The sequence below is a fragment of the Puma concolor genome, chromosome E4 (assembly GCF_028749965.1).
Source record: "Puma concolor isolate L17-30 chromosome E4, mPumCon1.1.hap2, whole genome shotgun sequence".
Lineage (NCBI taxonomy): Eukaryota > Metazoa > Chordata > Mammalia > Carnivora > Felidae > Puma > Puma concolor.
This window is the reverse complement of record NC_141683.1, coordinates 42,187,464-42,207,965: the sequence shown is the minus strand read 5'-3', so window position 1 is coordinate 42,207,965 and position 20,502 is coordinate 42,187,464. Positions and strand designations below refer to the sequence as shown.

At 37.0% G+C, this 20,502-nt stretch overlaps 1 protein-coding gene across 4 annotated transcripts in view; it reads right to left on the bottom strand.

The window, feature by feature from the left end:
- Positions 1-20,502, bottom strand: part of CEP350 (centrosomal protein 350) — a 157,322-nt gene that overhangs the window by 8,891 nt on the left and 127,929 nt on the right. For all 4 annotated transcript variants that reach the window (XM_086693113.1, XM_086693116.1, XM_086693114.1 and 1 more), the window contains 6 exons: positions 17,563-17,699; positions 14,882-14,964; positions 11,651-13,644; positions 10,384-10,791; positions 10,135-10,281; positions 7,022-7,144 (listed from right to left, as the gene is read on the bottom strand). In XM_086693113.1, the coding sequence (XP_086549239.1) occupies positions 7,022-7,144; positions 10,135-10,281; positions 10,384-10,791; positions 11,651-13,644; positions 14,882-14,964; positions 17,563-17,699 (2,892 nt within the window). The remainder of the gene's footprint in view (positions 1-7,021; positions 7,145-10,134; positions 10,282-10,383; positions 10,792-11,650; positions 13,645-14,881; positions 14,965-17,562; positions 17,700-20,502) is intronic.

Here is a 20,502-nt window from a genome sequence, read left to right as displayed (position 1 = left end):
TCAGAACAGACCTCTTGATATTGCTTCCCAACCTGCTCCTCTCAGTCTCCCTCAAGTCGGCAAAGGGAAGTTCCATCCTTTGAGTTGTTCAGGCCAACCCGATGGAGTTATTCTTAATACTTTTCCCTCTCTCATATGGCACAATTTATCAGCAATTCCATTCTGCTTTGCAAATCTGTCTAGAATCTGACCACTTCTTACCACCTCAACACCACCACACTGGTGCTAGCCACTATTATTGCTTGTCTGGATTATGACAATATCTTGCTGGTCTCCTTGCTCCTGCCTTTACTACCATTCCCTCAGTCTATTCTCAACACAGCAGTCACAGTGATCCTGTTAAATAAATTAAGTCAGATCACATCACTCTTCTGCTCAAACCTTAAATGTCTGCTGATCTTATTCAGCGTAAAACCTAGTTTTTACAAGGGCCTATTAGACCCTGTATGATACGGCCCTCTGTGCGTGTACACACACACACACACACACACACACACACACACACACACACACACACACCGGTACTTCTGGGACATCATCTCCTACTACTTTTTCTGACTCCCCAGTGATTTTTCCCTAATAATCAAGGACCAATGTATCTTTTCCAGAATTTTCTTCCCCTGGATGAATGTTTGGCTCACTTCATTTCCCTCAGTCCTTTAAACAAATATCATCTTCTCAGTAAAATCTTTCCAGCCATCCTATCTAGAACTGCAACCCCCAATATTCCCTTATTGCCTCCATAGATTTATTTTTCTTATGTATCTGTCTCCCTTACTAGAATGAAAGCTCCTTGCATTTTGTCTGGTTTGTTCACTAATGTATTCCCAGGGCCTAGAATACTACTTAGCACATAGCAGGTCCATAAGAAATGATTGATTGATTGATTGATTGATTGACTGATTGGGTTAATTTGAACTGGCCACAGATGCTCCTGGGAGCTCAGTGGATCTAATGCTGTAACAGGGAAATATGTGAATAGTTTTCTCTAGTTCTTCCTTATCGTTGTAAAGCATGGTATTTATGTATACATACATCAGAGTCCCTTCTCCAATTAAACTTTTCACATGATTTAATTCTGTGTTAATCTTTTCTTTCATCACACTGGACTGTGTGGTGATGAAGCAGTGTGATGAAAGAAAATACTGGAACTGGTCAAAAAGTATATTGAAAAACTTGGCGATATGGCTGACATATTATATGATCTTATAGGAAGATGGAGTCACAACATTCTGGGATTAAATCTAGCTAGTAGTGTTAGGATCTTTAGGCAGAGGTGACAGCATCTGCTTGTTCTGAGTCCAATGCTTTCATCTATCAGACATAGGTAACAGATTAAAACTACTATAGCTGAGAAGCATGTACGCTTTTATTCTTATTTTTTTTCAAGTCTACTTATTTGAGACAGAGCGCGTGTGCATGGGAGGGGCAGAGAGAGGGGGAGAGAGAGAATTCGGAGCAGGCTCTGCACCGTCCTGACGCGGGGCTCGAACTCACGAACCATGAGATCATGACCTGAGCTGAAACCAAAAGTCGGACGTTTAACCGACTGAGCCACCCAAGTGCCCCAGCATGTGTATTTTTAATAAAAAGATGAAATTTTTACTTTCACAATGCAAGAAAACAAAAATTTTCATAATGTATCTCATAGCACCAAGTCAAATTTCTGACCCAAGTTCTAAGTGACATAATTTAGACTCTGGCTATTTATAGACAGGGAGGGTAGGGATCAAATAAGAAAATGATTGTAAATCAATAAAAACGTTTACACTAATAATATCTACTACTTTTGAGAGCTTTCTATATGCCACTTAAGACATGCAGCACCTCATTTGGTCATCACTACAACTCTATGAGGCTGTCACTCTACAGAGGGGGAGACTGAGAGACAGAGAGGTAACCTGCCCAAAGTCACGTTGTTAATAAGTGGTAGGAGACAAGTTTGGAACCTTCAAGGAGTCTGATTCCACAGATCTGGCTCTTAACTGCTATGCCCTATTTTCTCATTTTAGTGGCACTAACATCCGTGGGAGCATTCTGGGGATCGTACATCCAAGAATATTAAATGAGGCTCAGGATATTTCAGGACCTCTAAAATCTAAAGATCCTAAGCAAAATTACCAACAGTCAAAACTCTAGAAAAACAATAAAACTCATCAATTTTATAAGAAAAGCTGGCTTCATTTTATCTATAGTATTGAGCTGACCAAAATGTTAATCACTGACTTCTTCTGCTCTTTTAAATGATAATACCCAAATATGACTTAGAAATAAAATTTGAAAAACTCCTGGCGTACGTTAAAACACCACCACCCCCAACACCACAACTAGCTGGCAAGCCCGTCAGAGTAAAAATGGTAACATAAGAGTAAGGTGGTGCGAAAAAGTTCTCATATAAAGACAGATATATTGGATAAAATACAACAAAAAATATTTGTAATGCATAGGGAAATCTTGAGAAAAGAGGAAAATCCTGACTACCAGAACAAATAGGGATTTAAAAGAGTGGCAAGAGCTGCAACTATTTAGGGGAAGAATCAAGCACCGTGGAAGAGAGAACAGGGCCAAAGGGATGTCCAGAGAGGCGCCACGGGGAACTGGAGACTTGGGGAGAGGCAATATTCTGAGACAATAGCTGAGAATTTTCCAGAATTGAGTAAAGATATGAATCCATAGATTTAATAAGCATAGTGAGTCCAAAGCCCGAAAAAAAAACAAAACCAAGCCAAATCCACATCTAGACACATCCAGAGAAACTGAAACAAACACACAAATTCACAAACACACACACGGTCTTCCACAGAAACCAAAAAGATAAGACAGATTCCCCAAAAAGAACTATCAGCAGATGTCTCAAGACCAATAAGAGAGGTCAGATTACAGGAAAATAGTATCTTCAAGCTGCTGAAGTGAAAGAACGATCGTCCTAGAATTCAATATGTAAGTAAGCCGGAATTCAGGAGCAGGGGCTGAGATCAGAGCAGACAGACAGACCTGCAGACAAAGGCTGAGAGCTGACATGATGTTTGTGGGATTAACGAAATACTAAAGTATGGACGTTAGAAAAGTGGAAACAATGGTTTCTGTATTATTTTCATTCTTTTTTGTCATTCTGAAATAAGTAAGGATTAAATATGCAAAAGATTTAGAATAACCAATGAACAGGTAAAAATATTAACCACATTGATAATAAAATTAAATAGAGCAAAATGAGCTCGTTCTTTTGGTAAAGACTTACACATCGGTAGTAGCTAGTATTGGCAAAGGTGGGAACCTCCACTCTTGTACCGTGCTGGTAAGGATGTATAATTGCTACGACCTTTTTGGAGAACAATTTGACAACACATACGTAAGCCTTAACATTCTGCATATGCTTTTAATCAGTGATTCTATTTCTAGGAGTTTATCCTAAGGAAACCACTGGAAATAAGTACAAAGATCTACCATATCACAAGATGTTTATTACAACACTGCCGTTTAAAAGAGCAAAAAAAATTACTGACTGGTTAAATAAATGATGGTACATCCGTACAACAGATTACTATATTTCCACAACAATAAAATGGGATAAAGTTATTAAATGTGATATAAAATAGAGGAACATTTAGTGACAAGAAAAAAGTTCACATTTTATTGACTAAAAACAATCAGTTTACAAAAAAGAGACCATGATCTCAACTGTTTAAAAAAAATCCTCTGTATAAAGACTCTAAGTCTATACATCACAACATTAAGAGCTATCTAGGTGATGAAATTATCATGATTTTCTTTTGATTTACCAATATTTTCTAAATTTCCTAAAATGAGCATGGTTGTTTTATAATAAACATGGTTTTTCTTTTGTACTATGGGAAAAATTTTGGTTCATGTGATATAAAAAAATTGTTGTTTTGAATCTCAATCTCTCTATGCAAGAGCATTAGAATCTCCAGATGCTAGGTTGGCTAAATCTAACAGTGGGAGAGGAGTTTATTTAGCATTTTTAATCATTAACTCAAGGAACTAACAGTATCATTTTGCTATACATTAAGAGTGAACTCATGAAACAAGTTACATAGGCCCAGGTCTCTCTGTAGGAAGGTGAAAAAGTTTATGACCAACAAAGGGAATATTCACAAAATATATGTTGTTACTATTTTCCCAACTCCCAACTCTCCTGAATTGTTGTACATTGACGTTACCCTCACCCAAGCTATAATAATCTCATACTAGCAAAAGGAATTTTTGTTTGCTATTTAAGAATTTTCTGAAAACTGCTGGAGAGACCAATGTTTTCCTGTGTAAGTGATCCTATCTGGCACCTGGAAGCCTATGCCTTCGAAGGACAAGATCTTGTTTTGTGGTACGTCTAATAAAGAGCTACAAATCAATTCATTTATTGTTCACTTGTGAGATGTATTACTTGTCATTTCTGACTAACAATTCCAGTCTGAAGATGCCTCCAAGTTGTTGCTCCCCTGCCAACATATTTAATCCTTTCACTGTGAAGATGACATTTTTATAACCATGTGAAGTGAGAGCTGTCTGTAACTAGCTGGAAGCCGCATGCATTAAGCCTTCACTCTCTGTTCATTTTGAACTGCTACACTATGCTGGTTTCCTCATTTACTTGACATGTGCTCAAGATAAACTTACCTAAGAAGTTTTGCTTCAATAAACCTAAACAGTCACCTTTGACCTACAGGCTACATCCTTCTCACTGGTCTTTTTTCCTCCACACATTTCTTTTGAAGGATTCTTCCAGCATTTTAATTTAATTTTTTTTAATTCTTTTTTTTTTTTTTTTTTTTTGAGAGCGAGAGAAAGTGTGAGCAGGGGAGGGGCAGAGAGACAGGGAGAGAGAGAATCCCAAGCAAGCTCTACGCCATCAGTGACCTGAGCTGAAATCAGAGTCGGATGTTTAACTGACTGAGCCACCCAGGTGTCCCATTTCCAGGACTTTTAAAACTGCAGATCTGGTCTTGTAATCTCTCTTGCTTAAACTCCTTGCTTTTACAATAAAATCCAAAATCCCTGACGTGGCTTACAAGGCACTGCAGGATACAGACTCTACCTCTCCAGTTTATGCCACCTCCAGCCGTGCTAACATTTCAGCTCAGACCCATGATCATTTCAGGTCTTTGCAAACGTGGTTTGCTTTTCCGTGAATTGTTCTTATATCTTAGAACCCAGTTAATGCTTACTCGTCTTTAAGGTCTCAGCTCAGATGTCACTTCCTCAGGGAAGTCTTCCCTGACCATCTTCATCAGATCAGTTTCCTCTGAGTTATGCTTGTATAAAGCTCTCTGTTCCTCTATTTTTATCACTTAATTTATAATTTATAAAATTTCTAATTTACTTATGTAAATTATATATTAACGGCTAGTTTTTCCAGCCAAGGATAAATCCATGAAGGCAGGGGCTAGGTCTGTCTTGCTTACCACTGTAACATTAGTCGTTAATTAGCACAATTCTTGACTCAGTGTGTGCCCTGAGATGATTTATAGAGGATATGATCAATTTAACTGATAGAAGGGGTACATGAATGTTTCTTGACATGCTCTCTTCTTTAACTCCTAAAGAAGTAGAGGAAGTAAGGACTTAGAAATTAACAAGAACTCAAACTTTAAGCTGCTGTAGAACTATGAGAACAAGTTCACGTTCTTAAGAGGCAAAGAGCTATGAAAAAGTTGCTTAAAATCTTGGCTCTTATTTGCTGGGCAAGTCACTTAATATCTCTGAGTCTAAACTTTCTGTAAAGATTTTTTTTTTTTTTTAAATTTCACTCATTTTTAGAGAGACAGGGAGAGAGCACGAACGCGGCAGAGGGGCAGAGGGAGACAGAGAGAATCTTAAGCACCCTCCACCCTCAGGGCAGAGCCTCATGTGGGGCTCGATCTCACGATGCTGGGATCATGGCCGGAGCTGAAATCAGGAGTCGGAAGCTCAACTGACTGAGTCATCCAGGTGCCCCAAGATTTTTTATTTTTAAGTAATCTGTACAATCAACGTGGGGCTTGAACTTGAACTCTGAGATCAAGAGTCACACACTCTGCTAAGCCAGCCAGGTGCCCCCAAACTTTCTCATTTGTAACACAGAATAACGTGAGTCCTTCCTGCCTCATATAATTACTGTGAGGATCAAATAAGGCATGAAAAAGAATGGCAAAGTATAAAACTCTAAATAAATGTTTATCTAGTGTAGTCATTACTGAGTAAATGAAGCAATGGAAAGGCGCACACTTGGGGAAAACTCATTAATTTAAGCCTTACATTTGTTTTTCGTTATATGAATATAAATACAGACAAGATAAAATAGTTCAGAATCAAAATGTTTAGAGATAAACGTGAATCAAGTAATGAGTTTCCCGAAATTTGCTACTGCTTAACATTCTTTTAGGGAACAAAGAAAAGAATGACTTTTTTTTTCTTTCCTTTTTCTTTCTTTTTTTTTTGTTTGAGAAATGTTTTTCTAGTGCTAGGGAAATCTATTGCCAAATGGAATAAATCCTACCCAGCTAAAAGCTCTGGATAATAATAACGAGGAGGAAAGCATAACAGCTAGTATTTACTGAGTTATATGTAGCCAGGGAACTCTTGCATACATACATATGTAAACATACTTTTAATTCTCTTAATAACTGTCTTGGTAGATTACAGATAGGGAGACGAGACACAAGGGGATTAGACAATTTGTCCAAGATTACACACCAGGTATGTGGCAGAAAAGGGATTTAAAGGCAGGCAGTCTGGCCCCAGAGTCTACACTGATCTCTTCTTAATGCCGTACCTCATCCACTCAGCTTTTTATTTCTCAAGTTTTCCACACCCACAAAATACTGTTCAGTTAAATATTCTTCTGTCAAGTTCAAAAGAAAGCAAGTTCCAAAACTGAGGGGCAGAAATGCAGCAAATGAAGGCTTCACGGCTTCACTATCATAGACTTAGGGTCAGTTACATTCCTTTTCTTTTTAGAATGTAACTACATTCTGATTTTAGAAGAGACAGTCAAAATAAACATATTGCAGTTATATACACTGACCAGGATATGATCCACTCGGTCTCTTTTCTTTCTTCCAAATTTCATCATTTTCTGCCAATCTGTTTTGTGGTTTGGCTCCTTTTTAAGACTAAACAACTTGAGCACTTCGGTGGCTATGAAGTTCTGTGAAAATAAGAGGAAGTAATGAACCAAACAGCCAAGTTTCTGAGAGTCAGTGCTTATAATGCAGGTGCATGCTAAGAACATAGCATTTATAATAAAAGATCATACAAATTTCTTCCACTCAACAGTTCCACTTAGCAATTTGAAGACAAAAGCATTCCAAATGCTCTGACTTTACTTAAAGAATTTTTCTTTTTACACAACATACAAAAGTAAAACCCACTGATGAATCTGCAAAGAAAAATCACTTTAGAGTCCCCTCTATCTAAGAACTGCCATTAGCTAACTTCAAGCGGGCAAAACTATTAGAGAAAGCATTAAATAAATCTCTGCACTTAATCCCACATAAAGGTTCGAAGCAGTGCCGTGGGAGCAAAGTACAGGCTTTGGCTGGGATAGTTTATTTTGAAGCACCATGACTGAATACATTGAATTGTAAAAATATTAATCAGTGCTTCAATATAAGAAGCATGGTAATGTTACTAACAGTATTTAAACTATCATCCTTAAAAATACCTTACAAAATGTTATTTCAATATTAAAATCGCTGGGCAGCATAACTGTGTGTTATACTGATATATGTATTTTGATTGTTGATATATATTATGCATCTTGTCTTTTTAAAAAATTTTTTATTTGAGAGAGAGAGAGAGAGAGAGAGAAAGAGAGAGAGAGAGCACGAGTGGGGAAGAGGGGCAGAGGGAAAGAGAGAATCTTAAGCAGGCTCCACGTAGAGCTCGATCCCACGACCCTGGGATCATGACCTGAGTGGAAATCAAGAGTTGGACATTCAACCAACTGAGCCACCCAGGCGTCCCATTATGTATCTTCTCTTATTTCAATTTATTTGTCCTTTGTTATTAATAAAACAATTGGCGTTTACAACTTTTTATGGTTCCATTAAAAAAATGTCAATGGGGGGAAAAGACACATTTATGAATCAGAATCATTTGAAAAGATTCTCAAACTACCAATGTGCCCCCAAACTCCACCAATCCACACACATTTTCTAGGTCTCTCTCTTTCAAGGATGTATCAACACTGGAGGGCTGAAAGCAATGGAGTACACCTGTGTTTTGAAAAAGCTCCCCCGGCAGTTCCGATACTTTATTCTTCGAAGCTGAAAATCATTTTAGAAGTTTTCTTTTTTTAATGAATCAAAAGTAATCTTTGGAAGCTTTTTATTTCTTCCTTACTTTAATTTAAGCGGGGATCAGCCTGTAAATATTTAAGGCTTTGTGGGCCATTTGGTCTCTGTCGCAACTACTGAAGTCTGCTGTTGTAGCAGAATGGCAGTCATACACAATATTTAAACAAATGGGTGTGGCTGTGGTCCAATACACCTTCATTTATAAAAACAGGTGGTAGGCTGGATTTGGACTGTGAGCCACAGTTTGCCTAACTTCAGTGTAGGCATACATGACATCCCATAAATATCTGTTGGTGTTCTGTGAGTACAAAATATTTTCAAAAGCTTTCTGTAGTTAAATAATACTGTATTGTACATTTGAAAGTCACTAAGAGAGATCTTAAAATTTTTTCATCACACAAAACAATTTGTAACCATGTGTAATGATGGATGCTAACTAGACTTGTGGTGACCTTTTTTAAAAATAATATAGACAAATACAGAATCATTATGTTGTATACCTAAAACAAATATAATTATGTTAATTATATCTCAATTAAAAAAACAGACTAAATTGTTTAGGCAATGCCTCCACATGACATACCAGAATAATGTATATGTTCTTTACCACATTTTAATAGTCCACATACACTCCTGGATGATGTAGGAAAATACACCAGTAAGATGAGCACAGGTGACCCTTGAACAACATGGGTTTGAACTGTGTTGACCCACTTATACACAGAGTTTTTTCAAGAAATACATAACAGTACCATAAACGTATTTTCTTTTCCTTAAGATTTTCTTAGTGACATTTCTTTTCTCTAGCTTACTTTATTATAAGAATACAGTATACAAAACATGTAACATACAAAATATGTGTTAATTGACTATTTATCAGTAAGGTTTCCGGTAGACTGTTAGTAGTTAAAGATTTTCAACTGAGTAGGGGTTTGGCAGCTCTAACCCCCCAAAGATGTTCAAGGATCAACTGTAGCTGGAGGTATGCTATAGGGGCAGGATGCAGGGGGCAGGCTTTCTGTGATCAAATAAGTCTGGAAAACACAATTCCAGAGCCTTGTTCCTCAGGGTGGGTTCTAGGGTCAACAGCGTCCACATCGCTTGGGAGTCTGTTAGAAATGGTACTCCTGACCTGCTGAGTAAGAATCTCCATTTTAACCAAATCCCCAGTGATTCATATGCACATTACAGTTCAAGAGGCACTACACTGGGAATACAACCTTTGCTATATTAAAGAAACATGTGAACGGGCAGAAATTTCCACCAATGTGACTTTGAAGTTTTGCTGGGAGTCACTGTAGCTTCAAGGCACTTAATCTTTTCAGGGGCTTCTTAGATAACAAACAATATTTTTTATATATCATATTACTATCCCACATATTTCAAAACCACATAGCTAATTTGAGACCTCCAAAATCAAAGATGAAAAGGTAACACCTGTCTAGGGCTGGCATATTTGATAGGAGACATGTTTTCCGGTATACTTCTAGAATACTGTACCATGATCTCTAAATTGCCAAAAATTTACCTGGAAGTCCAATAATTTATATCCCAGAGTATTTCCTAATTTTTTTTTAAATATTATAAATTATGTACACATAGGAAATGTTAAAAAGTTATACTTGCAAAAACTTGAGGATTCAGGACTCTCTCTCACCTCATCCCTCCACTGCTCATGGACTTCATGAATCAACAAACATGTACTGAAAACCCACTATGCAAAAGGCCTTGAGGACAGAAGGAGAATCATACAGAAGAGTACCTGCTTCTACGGCATTTATAGATCTACATAAATGAACAGCAAGTCAAAAAAGGAGATACTCTCTAGTTTGCAGTTTACCTTGATTTCATCAAGGTTATTTGGGTTTTTCACTCGTCGGAAATAACTGGAGTTGATTCTACATGGCTTCATCCAGACGGGTTGATTCAAGTTGGGATCCTCTGCGAATATTTCCTCAAAAATCTCTTTTGTTAAATCAAAAACCGCCTTGACAGAGAAAAATGAAACAAAAATAAAATGGCTACAAATCCAAATTTCAAACAACAGAGATTAGTTTAAAAATTAAAATTATCCTTCCAGGTTACATACCTGTTTGTAGACTCTTTTACTAGTGCTTTCTATATCTAGACCCTTACTGGCACAGCCAAGCAGTTTTGCAGGAACACTGATGCTGTGGAGATCGTGACCTAATTCTTTCCATTTCCAGAGTTCTTCCACTGCATTATGTACAAGAGTTTCTACTTCCTCTGTGGTATGGGGGACTGCCAACAGTGTCTCACATGGCTTTTGGGGAGCTCTTTTAGGTTCTGCCATTAGAGGTACAATTGTTTCTTCTGCCTTGTTTTTGGGGATCTTGTGAGAAGAGCTCAAACCAAAGTCTTCATCAAACCAGTCTTGATCATCTCCTAACACACTCAGGAACTCCCGGCTGATCTCAAGTTCAGCAAGTCTTTTAGCGAGCTCCTCCTGTCCACTGGCACCAAATACTGGACTCTCCTATGGAAATGGAACCAATCAAACAGAGCACCGTTTAGTAACCTCAGATCATTCATTTGGGCTTTTTGTTTTTAAAGACAAAGCAAATATATTATTTGTATGTTTACTCTTTCTCTATAAGCAAAACAAAAACAACATGGTGGCTACTAATTAATAATTTAAGAAGAAAGTATCCTGCTTCCCATAATTCTGCTTACATAAGCCTTATAACTGAATTTTTATAAACTGTTTATTGATTAGTTGTTTTTTTCTTTTTGAATCATCATTATTTTGTTCCTGAAGGACTCTCTTGTCTCTGGGATATGGAAACAATATATGAAATTTCTCACCTCTGGTGATTATCTGGCTCAAATTACTCAAAATCATTACTTTTGTTCAACTGTCTACGGGCAACCCGAGTTAAGTTGATGGTCTGTCTGAGTATATGTCATAGTGGATGTATTTCAGTTTTCCCAGAATCAACATCACAACTGGCAATATCTGCAGAGCAATTATGACTGAGTAGATAGGTAGACACATAATTTCATAGGCAAAAAAGAACTGGATTGAGAACCACTGGAAAGCTCCATGGAGTAAATCTGTTCAGTGGATCTGGAAGGGAATCTAACCTCCAGACAGCACACAAGGGTCATCAATCCAGCACAAAACTGCCAGTGTTTGTGACAATCCTACAGTGACCACTCATGACATAATAGAGGACAATCATACTTCAGACAGAAAAACAGCCACAGGGTCTTTAAAAACTAGTACAGTGATCTTTATCTAATAAATAACATGTCACAAAAAATCTATGAGGAACTACAGAATTAAAACGCACTACAGAAGGTAAATTGACATTCTTTCTAGACAAAATACTTACAGGCCTGGGGCATATATCTGGTGAAGAAATCTCTTCTTTTTCATCTTCTAAGTCAGGCCTTAAGAAGCAATCTGGAACGCTTGCTGACTGTTCCTCAAGATTTTGGGATAGGCATTGGGGTGGCATACTCTGTCGATCATCATCAAGAAGCCCTTGATTGCTAAGCTGGATTTTCTCATTCCTAGCTTTTTTGATTTCTTGTAGTTGATTGACTGTGTCCTTCACAAAGACTGTTAGTAAACTGTCTGTCAGTAAGCTGACTTTTTCTAGCTGCTGCTTTGACTTTTCCTCATTTAGTGAGGACCTCAGCTGGGCTTCCAGTTGGTTCTTTTCTCTTGTTAAAAGATCTAGAAGTGGAGTAGAGAGCTTTTCTGACACCTCAGGACATAGGTCCTCTTCCTTTTCTGTCAACTGCTGCTGCTGCTTTAATTCTTCAGAAAAGGCATTGTCTAAAGTATCGCCTTCTACAGCAATGGAAACCTTTTCTATGGCACCAGGAACGTCTTTGTTTTCCTTTGAAGAGATCAGTGAATCCACTGAAGATTGCTGGTGAACATGGGCTTCAAGTACCCCAGAAACGTCCTGTACCTTGTCTGTTTCTATTTTAAGGCTTCTATCAAGTGAGGCTTCTATATCATGCATACTAGGTAGAGAGTTCTCATAAAAATATTCAACTGCATCCTTTTCTCTATCAAATTTGGAATCTGCTGTATCTTTTTGTTCTTGATTATAGTATTGATATCGTCCATCTGAGTAAGACTCTTCATCTTCATTTATGTCTACATAGTCATCAAAGTTTTCTGGAATGTGAGATATTTTTTGAGGGGGAGCAAAAATACCATGCTTCTCTCTGCACACAAAGTATACAATGCCATCATATGTCCCATTGTTATTTCCTTCAGCTTTATCCAACTCCACTCCAGCCCAAAATCCTTTGGCAAAACTGGTCACGCCTTTGAATCGAAGAGTTCCTGGCTGAACATTGCCAATCAACACCCTATCGCCAATGTGGAAATCATGTAACTCATCTGCAACAGAAACTGAAACCAAGGAAGGGGGTTCCGTAACTCCCTGTTCATGTTCTACATCACTGCGCTCCTTACTTTTCATAAGCTCAGTGGGGGACTTGAGTTCTAATAGCCTCTCAGAGTGGACACTGCTATGAACAGAAAGGCTTTTCTCACTGAGGCACTCACTGATTTCATCATCACTGCCCAAGCTAGTGGCTCTACTTGTAGAGTTCTTTGTTGGCCGTGACTCATCTCTGCAAGATTGAGAGTCTTTCCTGAGTGACAACAAAGATGACACCTCAAAGTCATCTTTGTACAGGTCAGCTGAAATGTCTTTCTTGAGAGAAGACACTTCAAAATCTTCAGAGTATGATGTCTCCTTAGGAGCAAAAAGATGCTCTGACAAAGATGAGTCCCTTTCCTTTATGTTCCTTTGTTCATGAACTTCTTTTTCTGATTGGGTGCTTGTACTGTGATCAGTACCTTGATCTGACTCTCTCTCTTTCAACTGTTTTTTATGAAGATTTTCAATGGCTAATCTAACTAAGTCTTTCTGAACATTTACAGAATCTAAAGGAAGATCCTTCCTTGAAAGAATTTCAGATGAATCTCCCTGTTCCAGGTCTAGTTTCAGTAAGACATCAGACTTCCTACATTGTTTTGAATAGGCCTCTTCAATCACACTCTCTTCCAATTTTGCATAGTCCACTTCTTGTATTTCTGATTTTTGACTAGCTTCTTCAACCTTGGCATCTAACACATCCAGAATTCTATTAGGGGCATTCAATTCTTTGAGAAGAGATAATGATGGTACATTTTCTAAAGAATCGCCAGATTCTGCTCTGGCTTTCCTTGATGATCTAAGAATTGGGGATGAAGTCTGAAAATGCTCTTCTGTTTGTCTATCCAATTCAATGACTCTCTTCGCATATGCAGATAAAGACCTTTCCGATACTGATCTCTCAGAACCTGCCAATGCAGCATCTTTCAGGAAAAGAAAAAAAATCTTATCAAAATTATTTAATCACAACCTTTTAACTGCTGGAACCAAAGGTTAAATAAAAGCCAAATCTTCATGAGGAAAAACTCTGGTCAATAAATATAACCTGTTTTGGTTACCATAGAAGTTAAGTTTTTCCTTTAAGAGAGTATATTGCCCCAGCAATAACCAGAACATTTAGAATGACTGGAAATTTAAAGTTTGAAATATTTCTTAAGGGCTGTCTTAACTTATAAAGTGAAGAAAAATGGCTCTAAGTTTATGGAGACACTGATTTGTGTGATCAATTCTTCAAATCATGTGAAACCAGATAGATATTACATACACATTATTTCAGATAGGAAAACAATGAAGGAGGGACAAAGATACTTTGAAAAGAATGAATTTTCCTGGGGACTTCAACTAAGCTCTCAAATGCAAATGCAAGAGAAAAAATAACAATTTCTGCAAATACAGTATTTTAAGAGCTAAAACTGCAGAATAAGAAAAAAAAAATACTGGATGAGCTAACAAACCAAGAGGTAAAAGTTCTGAATTCAAATCTCTATTTTGTCATTGTTTCTACATAGGCTTTTTTATGCCTCAGTTTTATTTCCTCATTGAATTACAGTTTATTTTCAATAATTCTTATCTTTCTTTGGATTAAGTTGAAAAATATACATGTATATAACCACTTAACCCTGAGAAATAGTATAGACTGAAAAAAATATATAATCAGTTATAAAATTTGATTAAGGGAGAATTTAGGGATGCCGATGATACACTCAACCATTTTAGATTAATGTCTTTATGCTTCAGTTTTTAAATTTATATATAACCAATAAATCACTTTTATATAAAAGTAACTTAAAATTTCAATAATTATTATCTTTAAGAAATTCATTTTTTTTTTTTTTAACGTTTTTTTTATTTTTTTTTTTTATTTTTGGGACAGAGAGAGACAGAGCATGAACGAGGGAGGGGCAGAGAGAGAGGGAGACACAGAATCGGAAACAGGCTCCAGGCTCTGAGCCATCAGCCCAGAGCCCGACGCGGGGCTCGAACTCACGGACCGCGAGATCGTGACCTGGCTGAAGTTGGACGCTTAACCGACTGCGCCACCCAGGCGCCCCTAAAAATTCATTTTTTAATCGAAACGCTGTAGAGGCAGAATTATATACGCCCTTGCATAAATTCTTAAGTCTAGTGGATACAGCGTCATTATTTTTCCTAGTTACATACCAACATGTTCAGCAATGGACTCCAATGACCCTCTGGCACGCTCTGATTCTGTTAGTGATTTCCAGTTCTTTGCTGTTTCAGATCTGAAACAAAAAAATAAAGAGTAGAAATAAATGTACTGCTGATATTGTAATAACTGGTAACAACAAGCAGTCAACTCTCAGAAAACTACTTCTTCACAGGAGGTATTCCAACCTGTCACTTTCACCAAGCCTGTTTCTGGCCTTCATCACTCTCAGTAGACAATCTTGCCTCTTTTAATGAGAAAAACAGAGGCCATCAGCATGACCTTTCTTACCCTGAGCCTTTCTACCTACAAATGTATCTATATTCATAGCCATCCCAACTGCCTTTCCTTCTGTCTGCAGGACAGAAAGAGGTGTGTCTTTCACACGTATTCAAAGCTGATTGTTTGAACCTCCTGCCGAAAATCTCACACATTGCCTCAGCCTCATTAATGGTACTCTTCAGTCACACGTTCACTTTCCTAGAACCTTCAGTCCTTCACCCTGGAGATTTTTCCCCTTCGCTTGTAAGTACGCCATGAGCCTCAAAATTTTACCTCTCAATTCTTCATTCTTCCACCTCCTGGCTGCTGTCCTCTCTTATTCTTTAAGTTAACAGAAAGAGCTACATTCTTCATTTTCTTGCCTTCTCTTTATTTGCTAAGTCATAGTATTTGGCTTCCGCTTCTCTTTATAATGCCTTTAAATGCTATTTTATCATAATTAGTACTTGGCTCCCTTTTATTCTCTCTGAATGCGTATCTTCCTTGGGTGATGTTGCTATATATACGTTTTCAACCACCATCTATATGCTCCTCATCCCATATATATCTTACACTGACATCTTTCCTGGATAATTCTCCTTAGGTGAACCATGTACACCTCAAAATTTGTATTCTAAAACCAAAGTCATAAGCTACCCACAAAAGAACATCTGACTTTCCATTCAGGTTAATGGAATGTTGACCCAACCATTTAAGAGAAACCTGGGAGTCATTCTAGATTTCTCTTGTTCCCCTATCTAGCACTTCAGTGAAGTCTACTTCTCAAATATTTTCTTTTAAGTGTTTTTAAGAATAAATTCTTTTTTTTTTTTTTTTTAAACTAAACTCTATCCCCAATGTGGGGCCTGAACTCACAATCCCAAGATCAAGAGTCACATGTTCTACCAACTGAGCCAGCCAGGCACCCCTGCTTCTTAAATATTTCTAAGTTTATTTCCTATCTCTGTTCTTATTTACACTGATTATTTGAAGCCTGGTCTAGACTCCTGTTCTCCCTGCTTCCAAGTTTGCTCTTTTCTATTTCTCCTTCATATACTAGTCAGAAAGAGCTCTCTGAACACAAATGTGATTACATCATTCTCTAGTTAAAATCCTCCAAGAGTCTGGTTAATAAAACCGTAAAGCAATTCATTAGTGTATTATGCAGAAATCTAAAAATAAAATTTACAGTTTTGTAATATAATGGAAAAATGTATATATTACAAAAATATATATATAAAATCTAAGCATAAGAAATCCTAAAAGGAAATACATCTAATTGTTGACATTTGCAATTCTGGGATAGTTCAGTATATGATTTAAACTTTTCTTCTTTTTACTGCTTCCCTCAATATTCTAATTAAAATAATAACAGTAACTACTAATACGCAGTGCTAATTGTATGCTAAGCTCTGATCTAAGTTAAGTCTTTTAATTCTCATAACAAGTTAATTACTTAGGTGTTATTATAGGGATATAAATCCCTATTAAAAAAAATAAGCACAGAGAGATTAAATAACTTGCCCAACAAAGTTAAATAGCTAGCTGGTACTGAAGCCATGATTCAAACTGAGGTAATGAGAAATTAATTATCATGAGTCTCTATTATTTTTGTAACAGACTTAAAAATCCCTAAGTATTTTTTGGGAAAGCCTTCAAAGGCTTCCCATCTTCTGAAAAGTAAAGTAGAAATTATATTATGAATGAGTGAGTACAAGGTTTTCACAATTCAGTTTTTATTTTTCCAGTCTCTTCTAACATTAGCAACATTCTATAATGTTCAGTTTCTGTAACATGCCAAGCTCCCTGCTGCTTTTGGTCATTCATCAATGTCCTTCTCTGAAATGACCCCTATTTCTCAGTCCCACTGACTGCTTACCCCCTACTCATTGCTCAAAATTCAGTTTAAGTATTGCAACCTCACTTTTTTATATACAATCTCCAATGCTGCCTCTCAGTATTCTGTATTTGCACTGACTGGCTGCATAATATTCCATCCCTGGGAAGACCCTTAAGTTACTGGGCTATTCACCTATTTCTGGACATAAAGATATTGCATATTTTCTCAAACTAGGTTTCCAGGAGTGAAATTATGGAATCATAAGTTACAGGTTGTTTTTTACTTCTGAAACACTGGCAAACTGCTTTGCAAAAGTCTATTGCTACTAGCAATACTAGAGGATACTATTTTCATTGTGCCCACCAGATTTCAGGATTCAGAATATATTTTTAAACCTGTACCTTATGATAAATTCAATTTGTGATTACATCATACATAACAACTCTAGTGAAAGTAAAAATATTGGTTAAAATTAACTTCACAGTTACTTAAGAGATAGCTTCTACTAAAAGTCTTCCCTTAATTCTTTTCTCAAACAAGGCAGAACATAGAGAAGTTATCAAAAATTTCTACCTGTGTAGTGGAAGGGGCTTGATCTTGGGTTTTTCAGAAGCTGAGGAGAGCGTTTTAATTTGAGGCTTGGCTGTTGGTGATGTTTCCAAATCTCGGCTAAGCTCTGCTTCAGTTTTCTTAATGAATTCATCATATGACTAGTTTAGAAAAATCAGAGGAGTCACTATACAGAATTTTTTAAAAAAACTATTTTAAATTAGAAAATAGTATATTTTATGGTAAAATATTCAAACAGGAAAGAAGATGTAATGTAAAAATCTTTCTCCCAGTATCCATGTCATTCCCCAGAGTGCCATCAACATTTACTTGTAGATCCTTCTTGAAACAGACTATGTATAAGCATACATGTGGAACCATAATCCTAATATGAGTTAGAAAATGACAAAGTCTCATTTTACAAAAATTTAATACCTATGAAGCAATCATTTGGGTTCTGCCCCATTAAAAAACTTCTTTAGCTGACTATGTAATTATTCTTTTAAGGGTGTCCTAATACTTCCATGTTATTTTTAAGAAGTTTAGGCATTACACAGAGTTCAATGGCAGCTTCTTGGGAATACAAATCCTTGGGAATACAAAGCCTGAAGAAGGAAGGCTGTGATTAGAGAACATGATAGTTCAGAATTACAAAAAATGTTATCAGCCATTCTATAAACACTAATGTGTAATTCTGATTTGGATGAAATCTAAGGGAAGTCCTTTATTATATTTCTTAGTTTTCTGGGCTAAAATCCCTACTTTTATATCTCTATTTGAGACTATAGCTGTTTTGTTCAACACTGTATATCCAGTACCTACTCAGTGTTTGGCCCCAAACAGGCTGTCAGTCAACATCATAGAATGAATGAATGACCATATGGATGCTACTCAGTTGCTACAGATCCCTAAAACTTGGGCTGAAATCCCTACTTTTACAACTTTCACTATCCATATCCTCTAAATTTTCAAATGTTTTGGTAAAGTAACTTCTGGTATTAAACACATACCAAAGCTAGATGGTCTAGCTAGCTATATGAGGACTATAACTTCTCAGATCTGAAAGCTATACTTACAAGGATGTAGTTGACTTATCACATCTGTGATTAAATAAACTCCCAAAGATTTTTTATATGAAATGCTATATATATTATGTTTTTCTCCACCACATACTATAATTCTAAAACCTAAATACACAACTTTCTTTTAGACCCTTCTGGCTGGCATCTCCAGTAATGAAGAATTTTGAGCAGTGCTATTCAATCTAATAGTATTTCATTTAATTTTCAATGGCTCTCCATTACCTTACACTAGTGCTTTTAAATTCTGGGTCCCACCCTAGATTATTAATCCCTCTGGGAGGGAGACTGGATATTTGTATTTTTCAGAGAGCTCCCCAGTTAATTCTAACGTGTGGTCACGTTGAAGACTACTGACTTGAAGTCCAAACTCATCCGTCTGATTCTAAGACCCTGAACATGATCTTTATTGTTGAATTTTGTTTCCCACTATTTTCCACCATGAACTTGCCAGTATGGCTATTCTACCTTAAGCACTTCCCTTACTTCTAAACATCTGTGCAAGTTACAGTCCCTGTTCCCATCTCTGTATTGTGTACCTGTGTGAATGTCTATTTTCTCCACATCTGTCAGCAGCCCTGTTTTCTATGTGGAAGATAGGACACAAAATTTAGAATTAGAGATCTATTAAAATCTAGCTTTACCACTTCTGAGTGGTGTGTCCCTGAATAGCATTACTCTCCCTGCAACTCAATTTCCTCATCCGTAAAACTGTAGACAGTAAAGCCACTGTTGCTTGAGGATAAAATGAATACATGTAAAGTCATTAGCTGAATTCTGGCATACAAATAGGCACTTAAATATTTGATGACTAAGTTAATAGATGTAGGAGGAATACATATTTGGTGTTACCACAACAAGGACCATTGAAAGGACAGAAATATTGACTAACAGAACCAAAAGATTTTTAACATTTACAGAACCTAGAATCCTACAATGAAATCAACTGCCTTGAAATTTTGAGACTTCCTATTATTGGAAGTGTTCAGGTAGAAGCTGAATGGTCTTCTCTGGTGATGCCGTGAGAAGGGATTCTTGCGAGGAGCAGGACGTTCAGATTGATTCTATGATGAATGTGGCATTTTAGGAATACTAGGCTGGCAGAAGGTATGCAAGTATTAGGGAAGCAACAGAGACAGGGGCATTTAAGAGGCCATGCAGAGAGCAGAGATAAGGGGTCATGAGGCCCCAGTCGGCTCGATGGCAGCTGGAATGGAAAAAGCAAGCAGGCTCATAAAGAAAAAAAAAAAAGTACCAGTGAGATCTGATAACCAAAAGGATAAGAGAAAACAGAATGAGGAAATATCAAAACCAGGTTTCCAGCTGGGGCAGAATCAGGGAAGGCTGCTAGAGCATGGGAGAAGTCTAGTTTAGAATTATCACTTCTGAGCCATTCAAATAGGACAATGTGGCATGAAACATCATTCTGCTTAAAAAAAAACAAATTGTTTTTAAAAAGGCAGTAACAGTTTCAATAGCTAGAATTATTTATCTTTTTTTACAGAATTATTCATCTAATGATTCTTTGCTTAAGAGGGCGTGAATTTCAATCTTTCACAGGCCTAATCTTTCTTATTTAAGAAAAAAACCTCTTATTTTAATTTGATTTTAAGAATATTTACTTAATACTTGATGCTATAAGATTTATTTTTTTATTTAATGTTTTATTTATTTTTGAGACAGAGAGAGACAGAGCATGAGCAGGGGAGGGGGAGAGAGAGAGAAGGACACAGAATCCAAAGCAGGCTCCAGGCTCCGAGCTGTCAGCACAGAGCCTGATGTGGGGATCGAACTCATGAACCACGAGATCATGACCTGAGCCAAAGTCGGACGCCCAACCGACTGAGCCACCCAGGCACCCCAAGATTTATTATTTTAATATTTA